This window comes from Netta rufina (genome assembly GCF_964035555.1).
Source record: "Netta rufina genome assembly, chromosome: 3".
Taxonomy (NCBI): domain Eukaryota; kingdom Metazoa; phylum Chordata; class Aves; order Anseriformes; family Anatidae; genus Netta; species Netta rufina.
Genome location: NC_140125.1, coordinates 12,873,013 through 12,900,308, shown reverse-complemented (window position 1 = coordinate 12,900,308; position 27,296 = coordinate 12,873,013). Strand labels below are relative to the sequence as shown.

Genomic DNA, 27,296 nt, shown 5'->3' with positions numbered 1-27,296 from the left:
ACCCTGGCTCAAGTGACACACGCTCAGACTGACATCCGACATCCCCAAATTCTGCACTTGGCTGTACAGCTGCCATTTCTGCTGCTCTTTCCTACAGATAGCACTGCTTGCCACCTCAGCTTTACAAGCACAGCTTCCTGGCTTGGTTTCCTTGATCTGGTTCGCAGTGAGGCTGTCCATGCTTTTAAAAGTGGTTTTACCTGCTCAGTTGTTTTACGGCTGGATCTGTTTCCCAACTGGGCTCGCAGCATGGCTGTGCAAACAGCTGTACCAGCAGAACTGAAGGCTCCTGATTACACAGGAGCACTCAAAGCTAAGCACTGGCAAACTGGCTTCTTCATAACGCTGTAACACAGCATAAGTTGTGACTCCACATCAGTAAGCTTCACAGCTGAGAATGAGGTTAATGCTTACCTTTTTTTCCTCTCTCCTCAAACTGTACTCCACAGCTAATCTTCTCCAAAGTAATACTGTCAGGCTGTGCTGTTACATCACCTTGTCACCTGAAAGACTGAACTACAGAACTCCTTGCCATAGGATATTCTTGATCATAAAACTGCATAGAGGCTAAAAGACACTTACCACTCACCCTGTCATAGTTTACTAAGCACGCAGGTATCACTTTGCTCCACAGAAGTGACTGAGCTGCATCCACTGAGCACTGAGGAGCACTTTGGAGAAGCACTGATGTGCAAATTCCATCATTTCACTCCTCTCCAGGCTTCTACTCCTCGCCACCATGCTACTCAATATCGATCTGAAATGGTATGGTCATTATCACAGCTGTCAGATTACTCAGCTGAGAAGGTGGTTAGAAAAAAGATACCAAACCAACATACACAAACCCCAACTATTTTAACCCAAATCATTTTTTAAATCTGTTTGTGGGTTTATTCTCTAAACCTGCTGCACCAAAGCTAGTGAGATCAGAACCTTCTGAATGAACCTCATCAAGCCACATCTTGAGACTCAAGTTTGGCCCTCCTCCCTGCCAAAATCAACACCCTCACTCTGCTATCCTAAGAGCCTCACTTTTCCACTGATTGGTATGGCACCTTTCAGTGTGGTGGAAGAGTTGCCTAATCCCTCTTCCCCCATCACCTTCAAGTCTTCTACATTTTGCCCTCTGGCCTATACAAGGTTAATAGTTTTAATTTTGTCTTAATCAGGACTTGAAAAGGAAAAAAAGTAAGCATCAGGACTGTGTTAGTATCACTTAACATACAGGTACAGCAATAAAAGTACAAAAGGTGCTCTGTATCGGTGTATATCCCAAGTTGGAAGGGACCCACAAGGATCAAGTCAAACTCCTGGCTCTCTCTGCACAGGAGCACCCCAAACTGGCACAGTGCTAAGTGACATTGGCATCAACACTCTGCGGCTGCAATACTTTTCTCACAGCAGTCGTAACGCTCGAGTTGCACTGTTTAAAAAGCGTTCAGTCTAGAAAGCAAATTTAAGATTAATTGGCTTCTAAGAGTTTCTTCTTCTAAGAGCTTTGTTTTATTTCTTTGTTTTATGGCTGTTTAGAACCCAGGTTAATAAGCCTGTGGATTGCTGTGTTCTGCAGTCACATAAGAAGTTGCAGAATGAGCAGCTGCTTGGATGTACCATGCCCCCATCTAAAAGCAGAGTTTATTTGGGTTTACTTTAGACCTAGCACACGAAGTGGCTGCATCAGATGAAATACTGTTTCCCTGCCTGTGCTTATCCACAGCCATGTCCTACTCTGTTCTTGACTTTAATTAAGAGGAAGGTTTAACGATTTCTACTCCACATAAGAAGGGCGGTCTGCCTCAAGGAGTAGAAGCGAATGCCTTGAGTGTGCTCTCCCTAGGCAAGCTACCTGACTTTTCCCTGATCAGAGATGCTGTCAACCCTGCTAGACTAAAACAATGAAATCTGTAGCCCAAGATATTGCTGCTAATTTCAAGAAGTGATGCTTAGCTGCAGGGGAGGTTCTTTCCTTGAAGTTGTTAAAGAAATAAAGGGCTGTATCGTCATGTTCTTCTATCTGACTCACAAGCAGATGCTGTACAGTTTGATATAATTACGTGATTCCACATGACATTCAAAACGAGCTTTTAAGAGGAATGCATTTCTAGCTGTATCAGTTAAAAAGACAGACTCACGGATATGGACAAAGGGTGATGTTATATCCTCTTCTGTGTGGACAGCTGAGAAATTCAAGTGGCAAATTCCTCATCCTAGAGTTCCCCTGATGAGTATGCTAATGCTAAGCTTCAAGAGACATTTTAAAGATGTGCCTGTTGATAATTTTATTTAATGAAACAGGCAGGGAATGGAATAAAGACCCAAACACAGGATAAGTGTTTAAAACCACTGCGCATAGGGTGTGGTAGAAGAGACTAAAGAACATGAATAGCAAAACCTTAGAAGAACAGGATCTGTAATAGTCCCAAGGGGAAATACACTCAATGCTGAATGCCAAACATGCACTGTACGCCACCTTGACTCCATTTCCCACCAGGTCAGTGGCAGAACTCTGATCAAAGCCAATGATACCCAGGAAAAGGCAAATCTCATGCATCAGGAAGTGCTGATTCTATTATGGGGTTCCCAGAGGTCTATCTAGCCCACGGTGCACACGGGGAGAAGAAAGGATGGCAGATTACCGACTTGCCAGCCCCATTAATCTTTCATTGTGTTACATCGCGTGTAATCTCTGCGCAAGGAGTTCCCATGTTATACAGTTAATAAAGTCATACTACAGTGTTTTAAGGAGATTATGGGGGGAAAGCAGCCTGAAGCCAAGAACATGCTAATTAGAGTATACAATAGAAATGTTAATCGAGTAATCTGCAGGAAGAGGAGGAGGGAAGGAAATGACCTAATTCCCTGCACCACTGTGTGGTGCCTAATAGCAAGAAGAAAATTCTTGTAAGGGCCAAGCAAACAAAGGTCCATTGTTATAGTTAGAGCTTTCAGAGAAGAATGCTTTGCTGTATCTCAAGTTGCTGTAACATGAAGAGTAGATGGTACAACTTCATGAACTCTTCTACACTGACCACTTCTGGAAGGGGTTGGAGAAGGTAACTCGATTTGCAGGACAGCCGAGTAAAAGAACAAAGCAGACTCTCAATTTCTTAAGGCACAGCAAACTTTCCTTCAAAAGGTTTTGCCAACTCTACAACATCTGTCATCCAACAACCATGGCAAGCCTTAGGCAACTGTGGAGCAATTCATCACTGAAGCTGCACTAGCCTAGTCACAGAGAGGCAACAACTCATCATACTGCAGCAAGGTATTTCCCATGACTCGAGTCATCCTTTGCCATTAAATGAGCCTAACGAGCACTTCTTACCATGTCCTATTCCACTCTTAGATCTCTGAATGTGTTGTCCTGCGGTACGCCAGGGAAGTCCTTCTTTGGTTCAAGGACAGCCTGTTGCCATTGATGTGCATCCCACCTGGCAGACTGAAAACACAACTGGCCCTCTGAGTGCAGGCTGGTTTCTGCTTTAGTAGGCACGAGGCTTTTGGCACTGGATTAACTCAGTACTTTCAAACTCCTATTGAGAAGAGACTCCACCAAAAAAAGAGCATGCAAAATCACTCGTCTTTGGACTGAGAAAGAACCTCATGGTAAACCTTACTAGAAGCTGAAGGAACCTCAGGCAAGACTAAAAAAAATATCTACAAGACAACAGGACTATTGATACTCAATAGAACCAGTCAAGAATTAATCCTAGATCTAATTCTGAAGTGGTTCTAGATGGAGCAATATGATGCTGCTTAGGAACATGGTTTAGTGTGTGACAGTAGTAGTAGGGTGATGGTTGGACCAGATGATGTTGGAGGTCTTTTCCAACCTTAATGATTCTATGATGTAAAATATAAAAATAGAAGTTACCTTGAAAAGTCTCCAGTGATATTAACAACAATACCTGTTTGATATTCAAAATAAAAGAATCAAAAGGCTTTTAAATGCAGGTCACCTTCAAACAAGTCACCTATGTTACAGGTTTGACACCTTTGCCCTTCTGTCGTGCACCAGAATTAGAATGCTCCTTACATGTTTCCAGAAGGCTGAGTCAACTTCTTATAGAGAACTCCACAGAATCAAAGAGCACTCCAGGATCTTAAGAGGTCATTTAGTCCAACCTCCTGCTCAGAGCAGGAGTTGGCTTACCAGATGTCACGTTATTACTGCAAGAGACTCAGCTTTAGGCATGAAGAGGCCTCTCAAGACATGCCTTCCCTTAGGAAATAGGGAAGGTACATTGAATGCTGGAGAACTGCAAACGACAAGCAGTTTTTCAGATCGACCTGGAGCTTCTTGTTTGTTGATAGCCTTCCTATGACAGTTTGTTTCAACGTTTACTTAAAACAAAATGATTAGCAAGAATTACTGCAGAGAGCTTGCTGTACACACACTGGAGATCGTTTGGGCCGATTAAGACTTTGAAAGGTTAAGACACAGCATCCCCTGTGCTTCACAACAGCTTCACAAACACGTTGCCCCCTTTAATAGTGCAGCAATGGCATTACAGAACTGTATTGACAGCAATCATTGTCAATTTCTGAATATCTTATTTGGGTATTCTCTTTAGATAGTCCTATGTCTGGCTTCCCAAGAATGGTCTGAGGAGGCATAAGAAGTGCTGGATTCCCAAAAAACAGGACTGGAAAGATAAGTAAGGCATCATCTGAATAAAACTAATTTTCCCAAAAGGTCAATCTGATGTAAGCCATCTACTAAGTCAGAAACATGCAGATGCAGTTGCACTGGGTTTCTTTCCAAGACAGCAAGCTTGAATTTCTCAGGTGCCTGGACACAGCTATTGTCAAAGTACTTTTGTTGTTGTTGTTGATTTTTTTTTTTTTTTAGTTTAAGTCTTCCAGGAACATTTCTGGATCTTGAAAACACAACAAGTCACATGCCATATCTGCAAGTTCAATTAACATACGCCATGCTCAAGTACTTCCTCAAGGAATTTTTCAGCTGTAGTTTTAAGTTCTTTGAAGAGCAGAGCTCAGATTCGCTGAGCTTCAGGTATTATGGTTTCCCTAAATTAAGGAACAGAGGCCCAATTCAAATTCATTTCCAAGTCATATTTTTCCTGCTTGCAAAACTTTTAAGGTACCTGCTAGTAGAACTAGCTGAACCTGCAATACCTGAAAGTTTTCATTCCCACAAAGTTAGATTGCCTGACCAGGGACTTCTTCAGAGAAAGTTCACAGACTTGCTAGAAGTGTTAACACATCTTTGCTTCACTTTTAGTAAGAAGAAACATTTCACATAGATTAGAAAAAAAGGACAAAAAAAGGACATGTAAGCATTCACTTACAGAAATTCAGCTACAGCATGCTGGCTCTCCACACTCACTAGGAAAAAAAAGATCTTAAAGGACAAAATTTAAAAACTCTTCAGTATAGTTTCTATTCAACTCCCACATCACACAAATGGATATCTTAAAAATAAGGGAAGTTCCTTTTCATTTAGGGAGGCTGTGAAACACAAAAGCCAAGTTCATCCAATAGCGTTTCCCTCTGCGTTATCCTAAATTCCTTACCACCCTGTGACTACACTCACCATTTCAACTGTAGTTCATCTGCAATTCCAGTTTAAAAAAAAAAAAAAAAACAAAAAAAACTGTGGATAACCTCCACCTGGCTCTCCTAAACCTTGCATGTGAATTTTCCAAGTCTGTAGTTCATGCATGAATATTCGGCAAATCACAGCTAATAAATGTACCATCTTACTGTATTCCTCCTCCTCTTAAATTCAAACCTTGGACAGTCTTTATGTAAGGTACAAAACCTGGTCCTTTCTAAACGTATCACCTCCAGCATTTACATATAAAAGCATATGACCTACATACCTCTGGAGAGATGTCAGAGGTCTGCCTACTCTTTGCAAGCCTAGTGTCAGTTTTTTACAGTGGCCCAACAGGATATCTACGGGGCTACAACATAAGTAAACGGCTGATTTGGCTCCTCAGTTTCCCATATTTCTGGCATTCAAGCATGGCTTTGCTGTACCTGAGCCCAAACAACAAAGATTACTTTTAGCAACAATCCAAAAATAAGAATTGATTACTTTGCATGTGTGATAAATTCCTGATAAAGCTATATACTGCTGTCTCCCAATATATTAAAAGCTGTCTCTTGATGTATACATTTAACTAGTTTTTATGCTAATACACTGCTATACAAACAAAAAAACAAACTTTTTGTACACTTAGATTTCCACGTTACTATTCTTTCACAGCCAGCAAGTCAAACAGATGAAGTTCAAATACCTTCTCCACCTCCTCATGTTTCCTTAGATCACTTATCCGTTCCCACTTTGTTACTGCTCAGAGGAAAAAAAATATCCCATGCTATTTGATTATCTTTTTTTTTTTCTTCTTTATAATCCCATGGGCAATGCATGATTTAACATATCTAAAGAAGAGCAATACTCTACTTCCTACACTTCTAATCCAATTTGGATAAGAGGTTTTCTGCTTATAAAAATAAACAGGCAGTTGCACTTGAGAGGATGCAACAGCCATCCATTTACCTCTGTATGGGCACTAACATCTAAAAACACAAAGGTCATTCTCAAAAAGTATTGAAGTCAGTGCTAGGGATGCCCTCCCTAACTTTTACTTGGACAGAGGGGAGAAATGAACACAATCTTCAAGCTTTTTCCTGAAATTTCAACAGAAAATGAAGAAAATACTACTACAGTAACGTTAGCATGGAGGGAATAACATCACAAATCAGTAAAACACAGCCATTTAAGTACTACGTATGGTCATTTCACATAAAAGTTTTGGTGTTATTGCATGTATTTTCACCAAAAAAAGCCAAGGGTAGAGTATCTCAACCAAGGAGACTTAGATTAGAAGCCATACTTTTATAAACACACAGGCGAATTTGGCCTGACAATATAGTCCAGTTTTAACAAAATCAAGAGCTAAGGCAATTATGATTAATATTTGATAGACAGTTGAAAGTTTTCAAGGTATCACTAGGTTCAATTTAAAATTTGTTATCTATACAGAAAAATGTTACCTTCAGATAAAAGAAACTATCCAGCTGGATATTGCAACTGTTTTCTTTAAGTTCATAGTCTTCAGTTACAACCAGAGGTACTCTGAAGATATTTAAGTGCGTGAGTCACAACATCCATTTTTCAAAAGCAGTAACAGGTATTTCTGTACCATGACAGTGTCCCCGCTTCCTTCCCCCAAAATACCATGTTCTCCAGAATCCGTGTTACTCTTTGTTGCCTTTGAGCCTGCATCACTGAGGAAAACAAAAATTTAACATCCAAAGACAAAAGACTTTAAATTGGTAGAGCGCAGGGATAGTGAGTCACCATGGTCGAGCGCTTCTCCAGCAGTCGTCAGAGTGTGCAGCCACTGCTACACCGCATTAAAATATTCAGCAGGCAGCTTCACGGCCTGCCCTTGCATTTACGATGATGGTAAGTCACACCACTCACCCTAATGAAATACTAGGAGTCAGACTGCCGTCTTGCTAATGTAAGCCTACCAGGAAGCAAGGAAAGTGTTCCTGAAGACAAAAAAGTTCTTCCTTGATCCACTGAAGTTAAGAGAACTCCGTCTGAATGCAGACCTTCAATATATAGCCTAAAGATTGACAAAATTGAACCTGGAGACATGAGCTCAGTATATTTCTTATCATTTAAGGCAGGTTTACGTATTTCCCACAAAATGTTTTCAAGCAACACAACTCAGCAAGTTCTTCTGAGAAACCACATGCTTAAAGCTGTGTTCTAGCTAGGGCTCTGGTCCTCTGGTGCAGCCCCCTCAGGACTGACATTGTTTATGAACTTTCCTTCCAATTGCTAACAGCTGTGCATAGTGAGCACATCGGTGCCTCATTCACATGCATTCAAAGGTTTGTAGGAGTCCTGCTCATAATTCAGTTTGTGACTTCTTGTTGTTAGTGCCTCTCCTGCTTCAGGACATCTCGTGGCATCCATCCGCAGAGAAGAAAAGCGTCGTGCAGCAGAGGAAGGAAGAGGCCAAGCAGCCAAGTTCACACACATTAAGAAGTCACTACCCAACCTTAGCTAAGACGCCTGACCACATTCAAGCTCCTAGACCAATGCAAATCCCAAATCAGGAATACATTTAGGCAAGCCCATTCAAGCAATGAACTATTCAACAGACACAGCAAATAAAGCAGAGACCTTCTAATATGGCAAAGCCAGTGTAACCCATTTGACACTAAAAAACAGAATGAGTTCATAAAATTTTGGGCAAGTGGGACAAAGGCTAGTAGTCTGCTGAGCTGTGATGACTAACCAGCTGCTGCCTTAGCAGCATGCATTGCCTCCATACACCTTAGTGACAGTTGTTTTATTTAGATTTAAAAAAACAAAAAAAAAAAAAAAAAAAAAAAAACACTGAGCACACTCAGCTTGGCTTTGGCAACCTCAAAACTAGTTTTAAGAGTAATATATATTCTCTAAAGAAAAGACCAGACGTTCATTGGCTTCACAGCCACTGCCGTACTTTAAACTCTGAAGTCATTCTGCACATTCAGCATTTTGCTGATGGAAGTGTGTGAATTACATGTCCCCCGAATAAACTCTGAACTCTACAAACACAGAGTGCTGTCATAAGCTTACCTCCTCTGGCCTTGTTTATATTACATAGTCCTCGTCTGTAAGCATGCCATGCTGATCTCATTTTGGTCCTAGCAGTCACCAAACAACTCTGAAATATTCTCTATGCTAAGGAACATTACAGAACCTACATAAATATCAGCTCCAATCATTTTATTAATTTGAAGTGAAGTATTTTTCTTTTAGCAGTGACCTCCAAGCTGAGTTTTTTCCTGTTTGTAAGAAAGGCATTTCATTTTAATTGAAGAAAGGTAAAAAAACAAAACCCAATAAAAATGGGCAAATACAAGAAAATACTATTTCCTAACAACTTTTTGCTTAAAAAATAAATAAATAAATAAATAGGTTTTTCTCTTCAAAGTATGGTTTTATATCAGTAACATCAGATACACAGCTATTTAATTTTCAGTACTTTTAAAATCTAACAAAGTTAAAGTATCTATATCATTAGAAATGAGAAACAGATAAAGACTTATTCAAAGTGGCTTTGTTTTGTTTCTAAGTACTTAAGAGGAAGATCCAAACATCATATCCAAAGAGCATGAGCCCAACTGTTTACACAAAGCTTCGGTCACGAAACTTGTCCAGCTAGAACAGGCAGCTATAGCCTGACGTGAGAGTGAAGCACCGATTCTGGGAGCGACTGCACATTCCTAGTTTTGCTACTGAAAGATGGTTTTACAGCTTCTGATGTTAAAACTAGACGTGCTCATATTTGCAGGATTGGGATTTTTAAAAATTCTGACTGTCGGATTAATTGTGTGTTTACACTTGTACTTCTTTTAAGAATAGGACCGAATCAAACATCAAGGGGCACAAGTTCAGGAAATGCTGGGTTTATACCCAGATCTCTCAAGTTACTCTGCCACGTTCAGGGAAAGGAAAAGGTTAATACAATCAGAGAAAGTGTGACAACCCTCCCAACAGCCTCACACTACTTACTGATTTTATTTTTTTTTTAATTAACGTTTAAATATTTGGGTTTCCCAAAAGTTAGAGCATGTTGCTTATTCCTTAATTTCTGATACAGAAGCCTACCTGAAGCATAAATTGGATAAAAATTGCAAAACAGTACAACTATAACTATACACAGTGAACACTTATATTTATCTGAAAAAATAAAGGTCCAGAATACAAAAAATAAGCAAAGGTAGCAGAGGACCTAACACAAAGGGGCGTCAAAACAGTCGTAATTCCCACTGATGCGGCAGCCAGCAGAAATCAAAGATCACAAGAAAAATATTCTTGTTAACCAGAAACAATGTGGAATCTCTTACCAACCAGAAACTCACAGAATAATTTGAAACAGCTCCAATACACAGAAGACAGCATCTTTTGACAAAACTTCAGCCTTTTGAATAACTGCTTGCAAACTCAACATGCTCTATAGATGGTTTTTACTGGGGCACAAATGAAAACTTTCTAATTAAATAAAAAATAAAAGATGTGCAGCCTATACATTTAGCCCACTCTGGAGTATCACAGCAAGATCCTTTTCCTTAAATGGCTTTTTAAAGCATGCCAAAACTGTTAGTTAAAAGGATAATCTAAATAAAGTCATTGTTAAAAGAGTAAAACTACATCATACCATGGCTGGAACAGCTAAGGAACTGGTCAGAGAGGAAAGATTATTTCCTGGCACAGTAACGTAGCAACAGACTGAGTTCTTTCTCTTTTTATTATATTAAGCCTTCACAATGTTTGACAAAAATAAAACTGAGGTTTGTAGCTCATCTGTTTAACAGATGATCAATTGTACAGAGCAGCAGGACTTTGTTTCTAGGCATACTCTGCTGAAAAAAAAAATCAAAAGCAAACTGAGCAAGGAAAAAGGAACTGGAGTCCTAATTCTGTTCTTGTCCACCTAGCAGGTCTCCTAACCAAACCTGATACCTGAGCCCAATTATGTAGGTGCAAGTAAGGATTCAACTCCATTGAAGCCAACTGAATTAACCAGCGTAAGCAAGATCACTATCAGCCTACCTAAGCAAGACTGTACTGGAGCAGATCTGGGCTGGACGTGTAATTTAATTCACCACTCTGATTTTGGATAAGCCCCAGACATTCAGAATAATTACAGTGCAGTCAGAGACAACGCTCAATGTCAGTTACCGTATTTAAGTTGTGTACTGTTTGCCCGAAGAGATGAAGCACTCAAATACCACGTACCTTTGAGCTTCCTAAGCCCTCAGCTTCACTAACAACTGTGTTCTGCAGCTCTTAAGGAATTACATGCTTGCTAAGAGTTTGTAACAACTATCTTGGCTTATACACAAGTACTTGAACATTGTAAATCCTCTCTGACCCATTCTATCTCATTAGATAAAATTTCTTTGCTAATAGATGAGACTTTTGAGTTGATAAAACAACGCTCTACTAGCTACAGTATTTTTAAAGCTCTAGACCATACTGTGTTATCTGACAAGTCTCACTTTGAAATACAGTGGCACCGTTCAGTAATTTTGAAATAAAAAATCACTTGGGATAAAAACTTGACAGAAAACAGAGGCACAGTGGAATCCACAGCTGATATGAAACTAGAAGAAATATGCAGTATGAATTCAAGTCGAACTCACTGGGAAAAAAAAATGAGGTTGAGTTTTCTATACTTAAAATGTTTCAGGCTGTTAACCACCAATACTGACTGCTCATAACCAGTTTTAGGACTCTGGCAGTTTAAACAAAAATAGCAGCCATTGAAGTAATGATACCTTTGATCATGAAAAACATCGTTATGATTAGCATCTCATGCCTATTGGCTCCAATCCCCCAAGATACATAACTGTAAACATTTTCAAAGTTATATGCCAAGAGTCTTCGTACTACTAATCATACCCATTGGATTTGAGCTTGTATTCTCATTTTCTCTAGACTTAATTTTGTATCAAAGGTGGTCCAAGCAAGGAAAAGTTGATGTTCTTGCAACCCTCCCTTATTATTTTGGTGCAAGCAATAACGAGGAGGCAGCAGCAGTTGTCCTCACACAAGAGGGCTAAGAAAAAAGAATAAGCCAAGCACATTCATGGACAAAGCTACAAAAGCAAAGCAAGCATTTTAAGCCTACCACATCAGAAGGGTAGAGAGTCAGTCTAATGACAAAGTTGCCTGAACCTCATCTCCCTGAACCTCTTGGGAATTTAATCGCAGGAGTTTTCTTTCTCTTGGGTTAGCGAGAAAAGTCACCTCGCTGAAAAATGCTGGTCAGCAGATCTGGAGCAAAGAAAGGTGCGGGGCTGCACAACTCGGATCTCGGGAGTGGGGTTGTGTGCACACATGGGGTGGGGAGATGAGGGGGAGAAGCAAGAGATCACTCTCAGTGGGTACTGCAATATTACACTGGCTCAGAGCCTCTGGAAACAACCTTCAGTAGAAATTCAACATTGGGGCAAGAGAAAATATGGTTTGGTCCAGCTTATCAGTCATGTCTCTAACATCTGCAGTTGCTGTGGAGAGATGCTGTCTGATGAAGCAGTCTCTCTCCAGCTGCTTTAAAAATACAGTGTTTAAAGAACCAATACAGTTATGGACAGTAACAGCAAGACAATACTAATAGATTGTATTGTGCTACACTAATACTAATAGTTTGTATGGTTTTATGGTTTTTTGTTTCTTACGTATTTTCATCTAGAGAAGTTCAAGTGCAAGAAGAAACGTTTGTTCTCTTAGAACCATCGTGCAGATGTAAACTCACCGTGTCCAAGAACCGCGAGATTGTAACCGCACTTCCACTTGGATTTACGATACATAATCAAAAGCCACGCTCGCAGAGGGAAAATGACCTGTTGATGATGGTGGCTGTCAACAATGGGTTCAGATCAGTTAGCTGCTACTGTAGACAGGACAACATTTTTCAACACTGTGAGAGAAAGTGAGAGCGAGACCATATGGTTAAGCCCCATCCACATTAGCACCAAACGGCTAGCATCACCAATTGAGAACTGTCAGTGGGAGAGGCAGAGGTGGGAAAGCTACCTGTTGCTCACAGCCACTGTAAAAAAGTTGGTTTCGTAGAGACTTACCAATGTTGACAATTCTTCTGTTAATAGCATGCCTTTGAGCAGAGCATACGCTCTGCGTCCAATTGATATTCCTAGTACACAGCAACTCAAACAGTTGTTCAAAATCATTCAGTGGATTCAGATACCAGTCAGTCTCTAAAAGCATGCTTAAGACTTAATGAAACTTAAAAAAAAAAAACACACCACATTCCAGAATTATACTGGGTATGTCTAAGTTACACATTTACAGAAGATTGACAGTTGCAGGTAAATATTAGATAAGAATTGTCAGCAGACAGCCTGGCTGTATGCTGTTCAATACCATGCCGAACAAAAGGATGAAAGAGCTGGCTTTAGCTTCAAACTCCTTTGAGTGGGGGAGCAAGGGGATCTGGACTCAATGATCTCCAGAGTTCCCTTCCAAAATAACTTCTATTCATTGAGAAACCTGGCCGCTAGTTAAAGGCCTAAGCTTTGCATGCACAGACAGAAGCATTGCATCACACGACTATTATTTATCACCTGTTCTCCTGACCTGCAGGAATGCCTGCACTTGCTTACCACTAACAAAAAGCAGGATCTCATTCCGAGGTTAAACAAATTCAAGGCAGAATAAAATACCACTGCCTGCAAAAGCAGAGAGTCCTCCTCGCTGCCCTGCGTTTAGACAACGGCCATGGTATGGTCTCCCCAGGTTCAGACCCAGATCGACTCCTCAATTTGATTCATTACATGGCATCTGCAAACACAGAACAGGAAGGGAGAACTTCGTAGAGCTGCCTGGGTGTTCGTTTCCAGAAAAAGAGCAAAATTAATGCGTTTGTTGGTTTTTGTTTTTTTTTTTTTGTTTAAATGCATGGACTAATTAATAGTGAGATGACAGGAAATAGGGCTTGTTCTTCAGCAGTACTTGAAAGCTGTGTTTAATCTTGAAAAAACAAGGAAACATAGCCACTCCTGTTCTTAACCTTGGAGTTGATTTTTGTTTTCTTTATACGCACCCTTCTATTCAATTTATTTTGTTCCTTAATGTAACAAAAGCTATGTTCATCAGCAAAAGACGGCTTAGTACAGCACAAATCTTATTAGCATGCATACTGAGTTAATACTTGGCTTATATGAAGGACTTTTAAAAATTAAGCTTGAAAGCAAGCACAGTAACTGCAATAAACTAAAAACTTCCGATTCTGTCCCTGCTACTAAGGACAAATTGCAACAACCCTTTATTCTGTCTTTAACAGGTTTAGGCATTTCTACATTTTTCTGTAGAACAATTCTTCTAATAGTTTTTGCTGTGCTTGGGGGTCTAGGGCCAGGGACAAACTGAGAGACATGAGGAAAATGAGCACTGTCAGCTTACTCAGTTCTGATGCATGATGCAGCACCTACTGCCCCTATGAGAAGGGACACCAAGATAATAAGACTACCAAAACATTTTTGGGAGGCAGAAAAGAGGCACAATTTGTCCACTAACATTAATGCAAGTTACTTCCACAGGCAGTTGCTATAACAAAACTAGCAGCTGGGTTATACTAATGTTAACACATCTCAGGGTCCAGTTGCAAAACCTCTTCTAGCAATAATTCTTCCTAACTGGTCTGTGGTTGCATGTTGGGAAAGCGTCTTCTAGAGCTGCTTGGCAAAGCAGAAATGCAACAGGTCACAGCAGAGCCCCCAGCACACGTGTGCTGGGGTGCAGTGAGAAGACAGAAGACCACTGAAAATACAGTCTCTGAAGACTGCGGGATGGTATTTTGAAGATTATCAAAGCTACAGGAATGCTTCCAAGAATGAAGCTACATCCTTAAGATGAAGCAAAATCTGACTTGCAAACTATGCCTGAGGACTGGACAACTGAAATTGGACATAAAACTACTCTCAATCTTTACACGTAAGAGTTAGGCCTAACAAAACACACCAGCTGTTGTGGTTAAGCCTACAATGAAGGCTAACTGGTAATTCCCATGCTCTTCAACTACAATAGGTACTATTACAGGCAAACATAGCACTTCTTGGGATTTTAAGTCTCTCTGCACCAAGAGACCTCTCCCTCTGTTCCCCACTTTGATACAAGTCTTTGAAGACCTGAGCAATTTTTGCTCCAGCAGCACTAGCAGAGGGTGCAGTTGCAAAGCAGAAAGCAGAGCAGACCTGCATTTAATCAAAGGAGACAAAAAAAAGCTACTAGGAGGGGGAGGGGGGAAAAGCAGGCTCCATTGAGTGCCATGCTCTTCCACATCAACATAATGGAAGGGAATCCTGCTCTACACTCTTAGGGCGACGAGCCACCTGGCCAGAAGCCATGCTTATGCACAGCTACTTGGCCCTGAGGGCTGAAAATAAAAGATGAACAGCCAAAATATGAAGCCAGCAGACAAAGCTGTCAGGCAGGGATCAGCAGACCTGATGACTGTGGCGTTATGTACAAACCAACGCGTGCTGGTTGGGTGTTTTGCACTGTGCCCTATTCAATCCCCCCGTTATTTCCTTCCTCTCTTTGTCAACCTACCGTAACTTCTACTTGTGCTGTTTCTCTCCCCTACCCCTCTACCTCTTCTCTTTTTTTTGTCTCTTCAGAGTTGAATGTCTTACAGACCTGTACTTGTACGGTGTACAAGGACTGCAAAATGGTAGCCCACAATTTTTGGTACCGTATGATCGAAGATTAGCTGACAGCAACAGTCCTTCCCCATCTCAGATTTTTATCAAGTTCAAGTTTCTTGAAAAACAGTTGATGGACTTTGTTTATAACAGCACCCTTAGTCACAGCACAGCAGTCACTGCTAAAGTCAGGAGTTCACAAATAATTCAGCGTGCTGATTTAGCTTCTATAAATGGAGAGTTTGGCCACTGCAGAGTTGTCTGATCTATAGCTCTCACTCACATAAACAGTCCCTAGCCACACAAACAAACACTGTCAAGATCCTTTCCCAAATTCCTTAAGGGAAAAGAAATTAAACTGATAGCAGATTGGATGGAACAGTTCTAAGAAAAATCAATAATGGTAGCTGTAAAATCTAAAATTAAAGTAAGCCTGTTTTTGATGCTTTCAGTACACACAGTACATTAAATTTGGCATAAGCCCAATGGAACATGAAGTACTTGTGGACAATGTCTGCCAAGAGCTAGAAATATAGCACTTAGTCTTTAAAGAACAAACAGAGAGCCTCAGACCATTCCTACTTCATGCATCTGAAAAAAAATTAAATCAAGGTGCTCTTTCCAAGGGAACATTTGTATTAAATCTAATTGCCATACTTTGAGAAATACTGAATCGAGCATATGCCGATTGGCAGAGCGTCATTTCATAATCCTTCCCATTGTGACAGAGGTTACAAACAGATGTTATACCTCTCCGCACCAGAAATCACTGTGCTTTCCCCCTAAGCACCAGGCTTGTGGCTCAGGCAAGTTCTGTACCTGCTCCTCGGTCACACCAACACATACATCTCAGCTGACACAGTGGAGGCAGAAGAAATGGAACACGTGAACTTCAGAAATTTATGCTACACTATCAGTTTATTCACCCAGCTTCACATTTGTTGGTATTTCATTAGCTTACATACCTCAGAGCAATGCAAGATTTGATTAGTAACCGAATGCTCATTAGCATTCCTATAGCAGCCTCCAAACATCAGCAAATTAAGCACCAACACACCTGTGAGCTTCTTACCTTTATTAAAATAAAAGCAAAACCAAGCTTAGCATCCATCTGGGGCTCTTGAGACATCATCTTTGCATGTAGATTCCTTCCCCCCCACCTCCCAACCGTGTAACCGAGCAAAACAAGAGGTGTTTCTCATGCCATCTCATGCTACACGTAAGCCAAGCACTATCTGGATCTTTAGAACTGCTATTTATTACCGAATGAAGTTTTGAAATGCACGCTGACAAAAGGCCCAGATAAATCTGATTGTTGCTGCTCCTTATTAATAGCTATAAAATAGCAGCAGGCCTACAGTACTTGCTGCTGTGGATGCTAAGAGACCGAAAGATGCCAGACACTCGCCACACATGGTTAGTTGACACAATAAGGAAGCTCCTCACTTCTCCCTTCAACTGGTCCCTCTGAGCTTTAAGGTGAAGGTTTACTCTCTCCTTATTTTTTGGACCCGGCTCCTATCTCCGTTCCCATAATGCTTCCAACACCTTTCCTCTACAGGTAGGAGTTTCCACTGCTGACTACGCATAGCTCATGAAGCAGTGAAATAGGCACAGTTATTTAAATGAGGAAAAAGCACACACGCTGGCCTAGGAATTCAAAAGCAGTTGCTGTACCTAAGCCATGGAAGCCTTCACGTCTCAATATGGCACCGTGGCCTTTCTCAGCCAACAGCAACACGTACAAGGACACACACTGCTCAGAAAGCCCCCGGCCAAAGCCACAATACTGACAGTAAAAACACGCACACGTGCACAAAGAAGCTAAGTGGTTAAAAATAACAAAGCTGCCCGTGCGTTTATCTGCTTGCGAGATCAAGTTGAGTTCCTCAGCTTCAGCAGGTGGCTGACCACTCAACAGAACCACACGTCGGTTCTTTTTTAAAAAGAAAGGAAGGAACCCCAGCTGCTACCCTTACCATAGCACTGCAGCCCTCTGCAGCAACCCGAAGCAGTTTTCAGAAACCTTAACCAGCAGCCACCAGGTCAGGCAGCACCAAAAGGGAAAGTTCTGCTTTAATGACATTTCTCATCCACCACATACAGCACCGAATGAATGCTTTAACAATTGATGTGGGCTATCAGCAGCATAGCAATTACCTTATTAAGGAAAGATCAAAGAACAAAGATTCTTGCATGACAGATCCACCTACCACAGGAATCAAGAGGAGATGACTTGGCCACGAAAGTCATCTAAGCACAAAGGAGGGATCAACTGTCTTTGTACAGTAACATTGTCGTGTAACTTGCATTCAGCCTCATCTCCAATCCCAGGGCACCAAGTGCACAGCTACGTGATTGCTGAGGAGATGCAGGGGCAGCAGATGGGACCAGAAGAGCACTCCTTATCTAAAGTATCTATCATCACAAATTTGCCTACACATTATTAAAAGGGAAAGGAAAAAGAACAAATGAAACACTTAAGGGCCTGCTTGGGAGCCTTCTGGTTCTCTGCACTATGTATCTGAAAGAATGAAGAAAAACATTTACATCTTTTCCCTGTTAAGAAGCAGTTTTTACAGACTGTCCCTGTAAGTTTGGGGGAATTTGAGCTGGATCTCTCCCAGCCCTGCACTGCCAGTACATTAAACAAATACTCCCCCCAACGCACACAGATGCTGAAGTTAGGTGTTAACAAGATGACATGTTTTCCAGCTTGACTATTATCTTCTCCTCTGCAACTATCCCATTTTTGATCATCACTACTAATGTAGAGTAGAAGCCATTCATGGACAACCAATGCACTCCCTCCATTTGTGAGCATCACACAGCTTTTTACAGAGCTCTGAATACGGACAGTATTCCCAAACCCCACACTGAATTACCATAAGGGTTTGATCGTGAAGACGGAAACAGCAGTATTGACTGACCAGTCAATAACTCTGGTTTCCCATAGGTGAGGAACTCCTCTGGTACTGTCACACAACTTTGGCATCATTAGTGATGTTGTATCGTCTTCTCTAAACTCAAAACAGACCACTAGCACTGCAGAAGACAGCCAGACCCAAGAGCAGGTATGCATCCCACTTGAAACATTAACTAAGGCTTGAGGCCCCTGTACACTCTTACCTTAAAACAGAAGTTTAAAGTCATCTTCCACTGGCCTTGAAATACAGCAGTGATCTAAATACAGCGATTCAAATACCTAGGCACATTTATTTTCTTCCACGCTAAGCACGCCTCAGAGTATTTAAAGTGGCTCGGGGAAAAAGCAAACCAAAGCCAAACAAAGAAAAAAAAAATATATTAGTGGGAAATGGTGGAACTGACATATTTTTAGAATTAGCAGCTTATCCCAAGAGGTGCATTACAGAAGGAAAATGAGCAACAAGTTCTTTAAAAGGAAGTGAATTACTTTATAGTAAGGTTCCATGTGTGATGCATTTTGGATTTTTTCCCCTAACCTCATACCAAATAAATAGTTCAGCTACACGATATGACAAAAGAACCATTACTTATTTTCCCAGTTGAACCTTGTGTTAAACCACGACTGAGACAATATTTATTCTTGTAAAAGTATTGTAGTGAATTACAGTTGCTTCAGGTAAGTGAAAAGGATATCAAGGCAGCATCAGTAAACATCACAAAAAAATCTCAGTATACACATTAATGCTTAAGAGAAGAGGAGCCTTGAGATTTCTTTACAGAAGTTCTTCAGAAACTACTTTTATCATTTAACATCAATAATTTGTCTTAGGACAAAGCAAACAGAAGTATTACTCAAGTTGGCATGTTTTTAAAATCACGTCTTGGCTATTTAATACTACTCAGCCATTGAGAGCGGAAGGAACCAGCGGTAGGGAAAGCGGGCACTTGGAGGTGGATTTTTAACTGGCAGAGCAGTACGATCTGAACACAAGAAAAAAACTACCAACACGTGCCATCCTCAGCCTAATTTTGCCACTAGTTTAATGTTGTCTTACAGCAAAGGACCTGAAGGTTAGGAGGGCCACGTGCACAGGCTACATGGACACAAATTACCAGCTCTAAGCCCATAGCTCCACCTAAGTGCTCTGTACACTGCCCCAGTCCCCGTGGGTCACTCCTCAGGCAGAGGACCAGCTGAATGGAAATGTTTCAAGCTAGATCTAAGCCAGAGATTACAGCCCAGCTAACCTGACACAAAGAACAATGAAAACATTGATGCTGTTGACCCAGGTTATAGGGTTACCATGCTAGAGGGCAAGCTGGCAGAAGGCAGGGAGGAACTCTCAACAGCTGCTGCTTCCCAGTTGCTCGCTACTCTACTCAAACCTGATCCAGGTTTGCTCTCACTGTGCCTCCAGAAAACTCCTGCAGGCCTTGAGCTCCACCAACATAAAGGAAAAAAAATGTCAGAGTTGCCATTAAAGAAATATTGTAAATCTCTTCAGATTTGAACTCTGTCGCCAACCTTGCCTGTGAAATAAAGAAAATATCTATCCCAGCTCACAAAAGAGTATTTTTAACTGTTTGCAATTAAGAACCAAAGTGCAGAAACATTACTTAGTTGAAATACAAATAGCTTACTCCATCCAAGCATATATATCAACTGGCAAAGGAGGCAATAATCCATTGATGGAGGTCTACTTAAAGACAATGCTGGCTAGGCAGGTTTTTTTTCTTCTTTTCTGCCTCAAGTCCTAACTCCAATGAACTGTTACCCAAAGAATCTTACTCAACAAACTTGCTCCAATCCCATCCTTTGCAAGCAACTACAAAGCATTTTTGATGTATCCAATTTGCCCCAAACCTCAATCAGTACACAACACCACATTCTCTAGTAGCTATTCCAATTATCCTATTAAAAAAAAAAAAAAAAAAAAAAAAACACACAAAACAACACAACACTGCAGATCCCTTCTGATTTGAATCTAACTTCAGCTTTTTCTTGGCTTCCTTGCTGTTCATTGCTGTGCTACACCATAGACTTGCCTACAACACAGAGCCTCCGCCACTACAGCAAATGCTACGGAATCGCAAATGGAAATGCAGCATTTAGCAACAAAAGCTTTTCTGCCAAAACCACCATGGTTATCTCCCCGAATACTGAATATGTAAACTAACAAGCTCACAAAAACGCTGTCAGTAGAAGCTTGCCTACATCTGGGTCCTTGATTAACTTTTGTCAATTAGAAGGTGTAATTGCCCCCACCAACAAATACATGCCCACCCTGGCTAGTATACCCAGACCAGAACCTCTCTGGCCTAAATATTTCCACACTGCTAAAAACCTTCTCCCAAAAGAAATGCTTTTCCCCTTCTGAAAACACATTTTTGCAATTAATCTGCTGCAAACAGTGTCAGCATAGAAAAACATCTGGTTGACATAGCTGTATAGCCAACATCAAGGGAGATCAAGAGCATTCAGAGCCAGCATGACACAGATCCAAAGTCTTCCGTAACATACTTTTCTTCTTCACAAGCAGAGTATTACAATGTGAGTGTGAATTGAGCAAATCCTCTTCCCAAAAGGAATATAACAAGACCAGAGTAAGAGGTTTTGACTGCTCCCACTCTGCCAGCTGCCATACACCTTCAGTTAGAAGAGTAAGATCAGAGAACATTTCCACTCCCGAAACAGCAGCCAGAAACACACCACAAGGTTCAGTCCATTCTCCTCATGAGATTTGAGCCTAAAACTTAGCTTTTATATCAGTACGTACCACGGGTGGCAGTCAAGTCAATATGATTGAATTCAGCAGCACAGATTAAGAAACAAGGTCAGCAGATTAACTTTTATTACCTATTCATGAACCAAACCGCATTCCTACGTGGCAGGGACCTGAGGATACCATCAATCTTTAACCAAATGCTCCCACCAGGCACTACGTTCAGCCTGAACCAAACCGATGACAAGCTCTCACTTGAGCCCAATCCTTAAAAAGCACTCCACAGGATTTGCCTCGTATGCCAGGCAGGAGCTGTTGCCGAAAGAAGACTGGTATTGATGGCCACCTACCTTCTGCACAGCTCAACAGAATTGTCCTAAAAAGCCACTTCGAGGTGGCCTAAACAGCTTGTCACAGCAGACACCACTGAAATTTTTACACGGGTTCACAGCTACAAGGTTATTGCAGAAAGGTCACTTCAAGCTGCTAGCCACGTTTGCTGCTCCCAGGCGCATGACAAGGGTCAGCACAAGAAGTCCACGGCACAGCGCTCACGTAGGTAGCCAACAAGCCGAGCACTCACCTGGGCAAAGCGCTGAAGCACCTCCTCCATCCCGCGAGTAATACCTGCTTTCAAATCAGTATAAACATAGGATACTTGGATAAGAAGATACCCACAGTGCAAGGCTGTAATTTCTCTGCAGATCACATTATTGTCAGGGGTTTTTACTGCTTTTAGAGCAGAGCAGCAACAGGGTAAAGCTTGCTTTTTTTGTAGTTTAAGGATGTTTCTAGCACACCAAATACTGTATTGGTTTTAAACTCGAAGGCAATTTTTTAATAGATCCATTCAAACAACATTTTGAACAAGAAACATGTACAATCACTTGTGACAATTATCATTATCCATGATGGCACTGCCTCAGCAGCACCTGGAGAAGGAGCAGGAATGGAAACCCACCCCACAAACTGTCCGAGACCCCTGGGGAAACACAGAAGCACTTTATCTTCACCCAGCTGATGCAATCTGTGGGGATTCAGCACCTCACAGAGCCAGAACTAAAATGCTCTTTTACCTTCCTCACCATGAATCTTTCCATCCAGGCCAGACCAACTGTGCCTGATTAGGGATGCAATATTAATTTCAGTAGGACTACGGGACTACAGCAGGAATGTGAGATTTCCTGGTGCTTCTTGTAACCAGAAGATTGAAAGGAAACAGAAACTAGATCAGATGGAAGCAAGCTCAGTTTCAGTGGAAAAAAGTATCTCAGCAGTATTTAGCAGTGCTTGACCTACTTCCTACACCATCTCTTTGCTGTCACTTCCTTTGACAGTTTGTCAGCACACTTGTGAATCTGAAGATTAAGGAATGAACGTCTGGAAGCAAAAGAGCTGTGAACTTCTACCTCTTAATGCCACCTACAGTCAGAACTTTTATGATCTAATCGGCAAGACAAGCAGTGACCAGCTAGCAACAAGTACTTCCAATTAATAGCATCCTGCAAGAGTTCCAGATCAACCGTGCAATTTAGCTTACAAGCACATGCTTAAAAGTGACGTTCATTTTTCATTAAACACCTTCTTTCTTCCTCTTTTAGCTCGTGGCATGGAGCAGCATCTACAAACGGTTCCAGGTTCTATGTTTTCCTGTATTCTAGAGATTCTAGGACAACGTTATATACAAAAATACACTCACAATTAGTTCCTTACAAATGAATAGGAGTTTAAACACCACTGGCTTCGAGCAGATGATGCTCTATTTTGCATCTACAAACACAGTCCCTAGCTATAAATCCCAAAGTGAAAGAATCCTGTTTTCCACGCCTCATTTCTTAACACAAACCAATAGCAATACCAAAACGCACAATGGTTGTAGCAGGCAGACTTCATGCTAACACCAAGTTCTGTTCCACTTGAAATACGAGTAGTTACTGCAAACTCTGATTTCAGACACAAACAATAACATAGCAACCTCCTGCGTTAAGAAACACATTTCAGAGTTTAGCAAGAACCGAAACACTCATTAGGCACACTTCACAAGACTGTACTCAGCTAAATGCTGGTGCTCCTATGAGTTTAGAAACAGGAGGCATTTAATCGGAAGGTATGCTGCAGATGCCTAAATACAACTAAAACGTATTCCTAAAGCTCCCTGCCCGGCCACTAATACAAAATGGGTAGGAACTTCAAAAATTGGTTAAAACCACTTCTGACGGGACACTACAAGGGCCTCGTTTTCCAGCTATGAGCACTCGGTTTCCTACAAACCAGGCTTTTTCCTGGGGGGAGGAGGCAGGGCAGAGGAGAAGGGGAAGCGTCCGGTGCAGACCTCTGAACTTTGCCACCACATTACTCACTTTGAAATCGCTGGCCTAAAACACACAAAGCCCGTACGGCCCCACACAACACATGCAAATGAGAATCTGGCCGGCCTCGCTGGGAAAGTCTTTGTCTCAACTAACCCAGCAGCGCCTTTCAACATAAAGTGACAGAAGATGCATCATCAACAGGTCATCCGGCTTCTTTTTTTTTTTTTTTTCCTCTATAAAATACGAAAAACTGCTAAACAGAAACCGGAAAGAGCCTTCTTCCCCGCGTCTCCCCCCGTGCAGCTTCAAAATGGCAAAAATAAAGCCACTGTGCTTGGGATGTGGAGCTCAGGGCTCGGTCTAGCTCGGTCTTTTGTAACCCTGCTCACCAAGCGGGGTGTTGTAAAGTCAGAGGAGTCCCAAGAAAAACACGAGAGCAGCTTTTGAGGGGTACAGCCAGGAGCAGGAGCGCTACTTGGTGCTTGCACGTATTCTAGAAGCTGCATCGTGCGGAGGTCAAACTGCGGCTTTGGAGGGGGTTGAGAACACAAAAGATGAGCTTTCAGTATAAAAACTGCTTTAAGATATCGTTATCCCTTTTAGGGCTGGGGGGGATAGCCAAAAGCACAGCCGCTCCTCCTCTGCCCTGGCCTTTTAAGATCCTCTCCATGGTTTCGGCACGCAGCACAGCATCGCCCCGTGCTATCGGCTCTGCCTGAAACCGTATTATTTAACTGAGTGAAAAAGAGTGAAAAAAGGAAAAAGAAAAAAAAAAAAAAAAAAAGAAACACAAACGACCAAAGTTGTGCCGGATCCCTGGCTGCCCACAAAAGAACCGGGGGGGAAAACAGGGCGAGGGGATGGGAGAAACCCCGCGCGTCCCCCGGAGAGGAGCTTCCAATTAAGAAAAAAAAAAACAACAAAACACCCAAACAAAAGCTACCTCTGATCCATCGCCGATCCGGATCCTTCCAGAGGAAGCCGACACGGGGTCGTTTGTCGCGACAGGGCAGGGAATTTGGGGGTAAAAGCCGCGGGCTGCCCCCGTGCCCGCACAAAACCCCCTTTGTTGTGCTGCTGCCGAGCACAGGGCCCCCTGCCCCTCGGCTAAAAGCACCCCAAACCCCCCCCGAACACCCCAAAACCCCGTTTTTCAGCCCCCCCGGAGGGCGAATGTTTACGTTTTTAATTTATTTATTTTTTCCCGTTTATTATTTTTTTGTTAATCCCCCCCCAAAGCCGATGGCTCCTGCCCGCTGCGTGACAAAGAGCTTCCCCCCCACACACTCCTCTCCTTTAAAATTTGTTCCTCCCCGGGGGCAAATTTGTCGCGAATAGGGAAAAAGAGAAAGAAAAAAAAAAAAAAAAAGGTAACAAACTCACAAGAAGCACGGAAATTAAAGATTTTTTTTTTTCTCTAAATCAACCCACGCTGCAGGCGTACAGCGGAGCACAAAGCGATGGGGGAAAGGGGGGGGAGGAAGGGGGATGAGGGGGGAGGCGGGCAGGCCCCGAGCCCCCCACACGCACACACAGCTCCCCGCGATCGCGAGGAGGTGGTCTCTGTCGCGACAGGGCGGCGCGGGGGCGGGCTGTGTCGCGACAGGCGCGCGAGACTCACCGCAGGAAGGCAAGGGGGAGGCAGGCGGCAGGAGGTCTCCGGGGCTCCCGGGGTCTCTCTCTCGGCGGTCGGAAAGGGGAAAAAAGGAGAAAGAAAGGAGGCGGGGAGAGGCGAGGCGAGGGGAAGGGAGCCGAGCGGAGCGGAGCGCCGCCACCCGCCGCGCCAACGGCCGCTCTGCCTCAGCGGCCGCCGCGCGCTCCTGCCCCCAACGGCCGCGGGAGGGGCGGAGGGGAGGGGAGGGCGGGCGGGGGCGGGGCCTGCGGGGCGGGGGGCGGGTCTTGGCCCCGCGGCATGCTGGGAGTTGTAGTTCCTGCCGGGCTGGGGCTGCTGGGCTCTGTGTGTGTATATATAATGTATATATACATGTATATAAATGTATATATATGTATATATAAATGAATGCGTGCCTGCCGGTGTGTGTGGCTTGCAGGGGTGTGGGTTCGTGCTTTAATGTTGACATGTCTCTATATATCATAGGTATAGAGGTGTGTGCATTACATGGGGTGCGTGTGTTGGTGCTGGGTGTAAAGGGGGAGGTATACTCTGCATTGCTATTTATACTATATTATATTATATTATATTATATTATATTATATTATATTATATTATATTATATTATATTATATTATATTATATTATATTATATTATATTATATCGTATCGTATCGTATCGTATCGTATCGTATCGTATCATATCGTATTATATCGTATTATATCGTATTATATCGTATTATTCTTACATTCTAACATTCAAATATTCTAATATTCTAATATTCTATTATTCTATTGTTCTATTTTTTATTATTCTGTTATTATTTCTATTATATTCCTGCTTCTACTCTTACTACTACTACTATTATTATTATTGTTATGGACATGGTGCTTAGGGACATGGTTTAGTGGGTGACATTGGTAGCAGGGGGATGGTTGGACCAGATGATCTGGGAGGGCTTTTCCAACCCTAATGATTCTGTGATTCAATTATTATTATTACTACTACTACTACTATTACTACTTCTAACATTACTACTAATACTATTAGTGTTGTTGTCATTATTTACATTATATATTTTACGTCATTATTATATTACTACTATTATTGCTTCTAATATTTCTACTAATACTATTATTGGTGGTGTTGTTACCTACATTATGTATTTTACGTTTTGTTTTTATTATTATTATATTACTACTATTACCACTTCTGATATTACTACTAATACTATGATTGGTGGTGTTACTACCATATTACTACGATTACTATTTCTATTATTACTACCAATACTATTACTGTTGTTATTATCACAGCGCACAAATGGGCTCCCAGGGCTCCGGGCTGGGGGTGGTGGGGGCCCCATTTGGGGCCAAGCACATCCCGATGAGACAAAGCAGCGAGTGCTGCCTCCGCCTCCCAGATCAGTGCCCAAATCCCACAGAAATCAGGAGGGTTTGAGTGGAATTACCCTTTTATCTACCCAAATCTGGCTGTGCAGGGCTTGTATGGGGCAGAGCTGAAGGGTCGGGGTGACACCTGGGCATTACGAAGCAGAGAACATCCCAGCTGCAAGGCCCCTCTTGTAGCAATGGGAAGAACAACTGCATTACCTGGTGTTAATTCTCCGGTGTTAGGTGCTTCAGGGCACCAAAAACCTGCAGGGGCCAGCCTGGGAACAGCTCCCTCTCTGCTCCCTTCCCCGGGGGGAGGAAGAGGAGGGAGAGGCAGGAGATGCTGTGATGGAGGGCGAGCACGAGGCAGCTCGCGGTGCTGCGTGCGGTGCATCGCTCACCCCATCGTGACAGCGTGGATAGGTCTCATTACATCCCATAATAGATCTCGTTACCGTCCGATAATAGCTCTCATCACCGTCCAATTTACTCGGGGAAACCGAGGCACGCAGCGGTGAATGCTGTGCCTCGGGCAGAGGCTCAGCTGGGTTTCGGGTCCCGTGCTCGCCTTACTAAGCCACGTTGGCACTATTGGGGTGGAGCTGGCAGCAGCAGCACCCACGGGGGATGATGAGGAAAGCCCTGGGGGGAGAGGACGGGCTCAGAGCTGGGGAGCCAAAACGAGCAGATAGTGACCCAAAAACACACATACCTGGCTGGGGAACAGAGGGGTTCCCCCTTTTCATACCCGCTCCCCCCAGGCAGAGCATCCCCTCTGCCGACCCGCCTTGCCGCAGCCGATTTTTCCCCTCCCTGCCCTGAAACCTGGAGCAGCTCTGAGATCATCTCTGATCTTTAAACAACTATTTTCTGTTTTCTGCCAGCCACGCGCTGTTCCAGCCTTCGTGTCGAACAGGTTTTCTGAGTCATACGCAAACGACACCGACACATGGTCCCCTCCAATGTTCCCGTCAGAGCACGGATGGTCCTGTGATCTCTCTGTGGCGATGGAGGAAGAAACAGTAGAGGCTCTCGGCCAGGTTTTTATGATGCTTCATATGGCTTCGACGGTGACAGCTCATCCTCACCACGCTGGGAAAGGGAGATGTTCCTGGA

The 27,296-nt window shown here is 42.5% G+C and overlaps 1 protein-coding gene across 2 annotated transcripts in view; it reads right to left on the bottom strand.

The window, feature by feature from the left end:
- Positions 1-24,959, bottom strand: part of PELI1 (pellino E3 ubiquitin protein ligase 1) — a 43,843-nt gene extending 18,884 nt beyond the window's left edge. Inside the window, exons 1-2 of one of the 2 annotated variants that reach the window (XM_084283316.1) lie at positions 24,795-24,931; positions 12,303-12,467 (exon numbers count right to left, since the gene is read on the bottom strand). In XM_084283316.1, the coding sequence (XP_084139442.1) occupies positions 12,303-12,357 (55 nt within the window). In that variant the 5' untranslated portion in view covers positions 12,358-12,467; positions 24,795-24,931. Of the gene's footprint in view, positions 1-12,302; positions 12,468-24,794 lie in introns of both variants that reach the window. The other variant, XM_084283318.1, reaches the window with a different exon arrangement.
- Positions 24,960-27,296: the final 2,337 nt, after the last annotated feature.